The following is a 5,519-nucleotide window of genomic DNA, read 5'->3' as shown; positions in this document are numbered from 1 at the left end:
TGCACTTTTTCTTTGGTTTTGGTTGTGAAGGTCCTTCATCAACATCTCTTCTCCTCTGTTTCTTTGGTCTCTAATATGTGAAAGCAGATACATCAGAAATCGCAAGAAAGAAAGCACGAAATTCAGGTTTAGGATACTTACAACCCACTTCGAGGAGAACCTTTTGCCATTAAAGAGAAAAATCAGAGTTGAACACGAACTACAAACAAAATGAAAGCAAACCCCTTTGAATCTCCTTCGATTTCTAGTTGCAATCGAAAAAATAAAAAAACTAGGGTTTCGAGGGGTCGAAACCGGTTGAGCAAACTTAAATGCTATTAAAAAAAATGTAAACCGTTGATTTGGATGGAGGGCAAGATCGTCAGAAGAAACTCACGTGATTGGCACGCTCGCAACTTAACGAGTTTTTGACGGAAAAATAGAGAATGGGGGTAAGGATAACCCCTAAAGCATTATGTGGGGGTGGATCCCTAGTATAGGTAAATAACTAGGGTCTAATCACTAAATAACCCTTTAATCAAAGAGAGCAAGCAAAATTATAATTGAAGTATGACTTTAGAGTACTCGTTCTTAAAGGTAAAATATGATGAGGACGAAGTGTTTAAAACACAAACAAACAGAAACAAGGGAAAAAAAAGGCCTCACTAACTCTTAAAGTACTTAACCAACTAAGCTCTATCTCCTTGATAACAGAAAAAACAAGGAAAACAAGAAAAGGACTCTCTCCCTCTCTCTTTTATCCTTTTTATTATTTTTGATGCCACCATACTTTTCTACTGTCTGTTGAGTAAACTCTACACCCCCTGAGCCAATTGTTTATTGCTCCAGCACAGGATATGTTGTGTTCCTTCTTCAAACCAAAACTCCCTTCTCTTTCCTGCATAAATTTAGGATGAGATTCGTCTACCAAAACCCTCACTAATATCCACTTACAACTACTATTATCGAGAAAAGGATGATCACTCGCGCTTCATAAGGAAGTAGGTTAAAACTTTCAATAGACGATAAGTATCAGATAATAAAACAAATACCACCCACCTTATAGTTCATCTTTAACTGATGATTCCGGCTCCACAGTTTTATCCTTGTTCTTCTGAATAAAATCGATGATGCCTTCCTTTGTTCTATCACCTTCGTACTGGACTAGACTGCCACTTGACGATTTGAAGTACAAAGTTGGGTAACCTTGGACATCAAAAGTATCGGTTGGGAAATCATTTGCTGTTGCATCCTGCAAACCAATTACAATAGGTGGACATCATTCATCAACTCATTGATAAAACAAAGATTTGAGCTAGACAAATGAAATAAAAAACCGTGTCTTTAGAAACAAGTAAAGCAAGTGATGAGTTTATGTTGAAATTGAAAGTCAGGTAAGACGGCAAATCTATCTTATTTCACAACGGTAGAGAAGAAAAGGAACTTACGAACTTAGCGATGATGACATCAGCATCATCTTGGAATGAGACAGCTACTTCTTCCAAGATTGGAGCCAATTGCTGGCAATGTCCACACCAAGGTGCATAAAACTCTAACAAAACTGCATCAGAAAAGATACCAGATTATTTGAACTGTCTAGAAGAAAGAAAGAAGCAGGAGAACAGGAGACTAATACAGGCAAAATAACGAAATACAACTAGACCTTATTCACATCTAAAAATAAGTAAATGGATACTTAATACATGCAGCTAGAAAAATAGCTAGCAATCCACACATAATGGGAAGAAAGTGGTACTAAACATAAATCAAAAATTTTAAATGTGCTCACCATTTTTGCCAGAGTTGAAAACGAACTCATGAAGACTGTCAGAAACCACAACCTTGACTGGTTCATTGTTAACCTCGGGAATAGGTTCTGACTTTTTGAATGGCTTTACATTGCCATCCTGCAAGCGAGTGGTCAAATCAGAAAAGTGGCCATGAAAGCAAACCAAAATTACATACCAAGTTATCAGAAAGCAGAGTATAAGAAGCCTCACCATGTACTCCTTAAACCAAGGTGCAATCTGGTCAGCCTCTAAATTTGATTTAAGATATTTTTGCCCATCACTGGTTTGTATGACGATGAGAGGTGCTTGCTCTTGTTTAAGGCCAAAATACTGTTCGCATCAAACCAAACATTTTAAAAAGATAGTATTTAACAGTTACACTTAAATTGCAGGTTACCAACACTTTCAGCTTACCTGGAAGGCACCTTCACTGGCTTCGAGGTCGCCCATCAAAAAGCTTACTCCCTTTCCTTTGTTATGCCCAGCAACATCGTGGAAATTTGATTTCAAATCATCAGCGTGTTCACTAACGAAATCAAGGAACATCATGGCCTGTCCAGTGTCCAATTCACAACAGCCGCAATTGTCAAAAATTATAATCATTCAACGAGTTCATTTAGAATGAGGACACAACATACATAAGAAACTGTAAAGAAGTAGGATAGTGTGTTACTGTGTTTAATATTTTTCCGACATAAGAAAGAAAAAGCATAAACCAAAAATAAACCAACTGCTCTTCTTTGGTCAAAGTCTGCTATCAAAACAAAAAAAACTCAAAAACTAGATAATACTCCACTTATGACCTTAAATGGAACATTGGAGCGTCGCTTAACATATATGTTATTTTACCTTGTTCCGGAGTTTATTCAACTGACAGTGCAGTTAAAAAGAATCACAAAATAGTACAAATAATTCATAAAAATGGGTGTATAAGAAGAAGACATGCTACTTGTAGAATTATCAAATAATCAATTATATGCACGCCAGTGAGCTCTAGGGAAGATCTATTAGCATTTGATAGAGAAGATGAAAAGGATTGTTAAATTTTGCACGAACTTAAGAAGTAACTAACCTTGGCATTAGGACTGTTAAAGAATTTCACAACATAAGGGTGGTTACTTGGGTCTTTGTTGAAAACAGTAACACTTGGCACACTAGCTTCTTCAATGAACTTCTCTAATGCATCTCCGTGAAAATCCTACAAGGCCATCCACATATAGAATATGAATTCGAAATCACAGGAAAGGGGAGGTAAAGATACAATATAAGAAAGTCACAAAATCAAAGACAATTCTTAAATATATCGAGAAAATACCTGAGAATCAACAAATAGTTCATCAAAAGGCTTCAACAACCTAACTACTGGTCCACTCACAGCATCCCCTCGCGGAAGTAGTTTAGCATCTAAAGTGTGACGGAAGTCATAATCTGAACGCAATTTCTCGGCAAGAACAGTGAAGTTCTCGAATTCCTCCCCCGTAAATTTTGGGAACACACCAATCTTCAAAGAACATTCAGAGAAGAGATCAGTGATGATTTAGCAGGCAATGACATAAAAGAGAGTTAAAGAAATACTAGTAGAAAATGATAAAACCTTACCACAACTATCTTGTTGTCGCTGGTGAGAGCGCTAGCATCTTCCGTAGATTTTATTTCAGATGACGCAGGACCCACTTGTTTCTTCAAATATTCCACTATTCCATCAGCTTCCCTAGGACCCTTGTAGTCTTGGATTTGCTTTCCTCCATTTCTTAGAATCTTAAGAGTGGGGAAGCCACTTACTTCGAATTCACTGGCAATTTCTTTGTTTAATTCCTCATTGGCATCAACTTTTGCAAGAACAATAGGAGGATCATGGCTACTCAACAGAGACGCAGCTTTCTCATACTGCAAAAAAAAGAAAACCGAAGAAACAAATCTATATCAAAAACACCACGAAAGATTGCATATAGATAATGATCTAGTATTCTTAGTTGCTAATGCTAAAGAAATCCTCAGAACTGAGATGAAAATGTTGATTACCTCAGGAGCTAGACTCTTACAATGTCCGCACCTGTCAAACAAGAAAACAAGTCAGTCTGTGAATATTACGTAACGGGAAGATACAAAGTGAGCTGGTCAAAGTATGGCATTGGCAAATGAAGCACATATATTTGTACGATTGTGCACTCAAACTTAATCACAACCTAACAACCGTATACAGAAAGGAAGAATAAAAATCATAATACATGCGAAAACATCTCTTAGAATCACTAGAAAATATCAGTTACAAGCATAAGCATCAAGTCCAACGAGAGGCCGTAACTGGTTAATGGCATAATTCACACAGATCAAGATCCAAAACCACATGGATCAGCTAACCAGGTAAGGCGTAGGTAAGATATGAATCAGAAAAATCTGTTATGAACACAAGAATTCAAAACAGCCCACAACCTAGCTCAACAATTTAAAACAGAAAATTTATTAACCGCATGCTTATGGAAACAAAAAAGAGCTCAAGAAGCTAGAAAATCTCAAGCAACTAAAGAAGCACAATAGATCAAAAACATAATTCCATATTAGAGATAACAAACTCCCAAAAACTAAACAGGTTATCTAGGTCAAGCTAAATGAATTGGATTAGATGATTCACTTCCAAATATTAATATTTCTAGTTCTCCTACAAATCCAATCAAATCCTCCATCTAACATGAAATGAAGATCTAGAAATTTAAGCTAAATCAATCCACATGCAGAGTAAATAAATGAAGCAGAAAACTTAAAGATTGAAAGGAGAAGCAGAATCAATACCATGGAGCATAGAATTCAACAACGATGAATGGGTGTTTGCTAATAGTTTCGTGGAAATTGGTGTGATCCAAAGTCAGAACAGACTCGGTGGAATTACTACCAGTCTCTTCCTCCTCGGCGAAGATCACTCTCGGTGACAAGACGAAGAGAGAGAAGACTAAAACGCAGAAGCAAATCGAAACCCTTAAATTAGACGCCATTACTAAAACCTAAAACCTCTCTTCTCTGTTGTGATAGAAAGAAATGAGAAGGTTGTAACAGTAGAGGTAAGATTTATAATGAGGAAATGGGCAGAGTGGTTACTGTGCGGACAGTGCAGAGAACTTAGTTTTACTGTCACTAATAAAATTATTTTAATGAGCTTATGTAGTAGATGCGAACACCTCATTGACTCGAATTTAATCCAATAGGCCTTTGCCTCGTGGAAAAGTTGCTATTGTGAAGGATCAAGGAGTTGAGCAAAACGCCCAAAAACAAACTCACAACCGGAGTTCAATCTGCGTCACAAAAAATTCGTTGCAGGTCCACACACAGGTTTCCTGACAATCAAAAAATAGAGGTTACAAAATTTGGTGTACTTTCCGATAAATTTACAAATGTGTCATCCATTAAGATAATGACACGTCAACTTTTACTTTCTTTTTCCGGTCAAATTACAAATGTGTCTCCATGAAAGAAAATAATTAACATAATGTTATACACAGTACATAAAAAAAATTCATATACATTCCTTCCAAAAAGTAAACTATAGCACTGAAAATTTATAGGATATTTTGTTATGTACAGACATAACAAAATTTCCTATACATTATTTCCAAAAGGTAAACTATTTCACTGAAAATTTATAAGATATTTTGTTATGTATTAGACATTTTTTTATGTACTCCATATTTTTTATGTACTTCGATCTGGCTTAAAGATACCAAAATTGTTATTATTCAATTTAATTTTTAAGAAATC

The 5,519-nt window shown here is 36.1% G+C and overlaps 1 protein-coding gene across 1 annotated transcript; it reads right to left on the bottom strand.

Annotated features, from left to right (window-relative positions):
- Nucleotides 1–567: 567 nt before the first annotated feature.
- Nucleotides 568–5,103, bottom strand: LOC147549136 (protein disulfide-isomerase-like). The gene is made up of 11 exons (XM_086665054.1): nucleotides 4,560–5,103; nucleotides 3,792–3,822; nucleotides 3,369–3,656; nucleotides 3,085–3,270; nucleotides 2,842–2,967; nucleotides 2,184–2,321; nucleotides 1,980–2,099; nucleotides 1,769–1,886; nucleotides 1,428–1,540; nucleotides 1,039–1,231; nucleotides 568–877 (listed from the first exon to the last, which is right to left on the bottom strand). The coding sequence occupies exons 1-10, from the start codon at nucleotides 4,757–4,759 to the stop codon at nucleotides 1,040–1,042; spliced, it is 1,512 nt and encodes a 503-aa protein (XP_086521180.1). The 5' UTR covers nucleotides 4,760–5,103; the 3' UTR covers nucleotides 568–877; nucleotide 1,039.
- Nucleotides 5,104–5,519: the final 416 nt, after the last annotated feature.

The sequence above is a fragment of the Eschscholzia californica genome, unplaced genomic scaffold (assembly GCF_041429995.1).
Source record: "Eschscholzia californica isolate CP2 unplaced genomic scaffold, dmEscCali1.0.p SCAF_3, whole genome shotgun sequence".
Classification (NCBI taxonomy): domain Eukaryota; kingdom Viridiplantae; phylum Streptophyta; class Magnoliopsida; order Ranunculales; family Papaveraceae; genus Eschscholzia; species Eschscholzia californica.
Note: the sequence above shows the minus strand (reverse complement) of the source record. Positions and strands in the feature narration are given on the sequence as shown.

Bases quoted from the DNA above. Each gene is read 5' to 3' on its own strand.
- LOC147549136 (XM_086665054.1), bottom strand. From the start codon at position 4,759: ATGGCGTCTAATTTAAGGGTTTCGATTTGCTTCTGCGTTTTAGTCTTC. The intron at 3,823-4,559 runs GTATTGATTCTG...CTTGTTTGACAG, and splicing joins GTTGAATTCTATGCTCCATG to GTGCGGACATTGTAAGAGTC. The intron at 1,887-1,979 runs GTGAGGCTTCTT...ACTCGCTTGCAG, and splicing joins CTTGGTTTAAGGAGTACATG to GATGGCAATGTAAAGCCATT.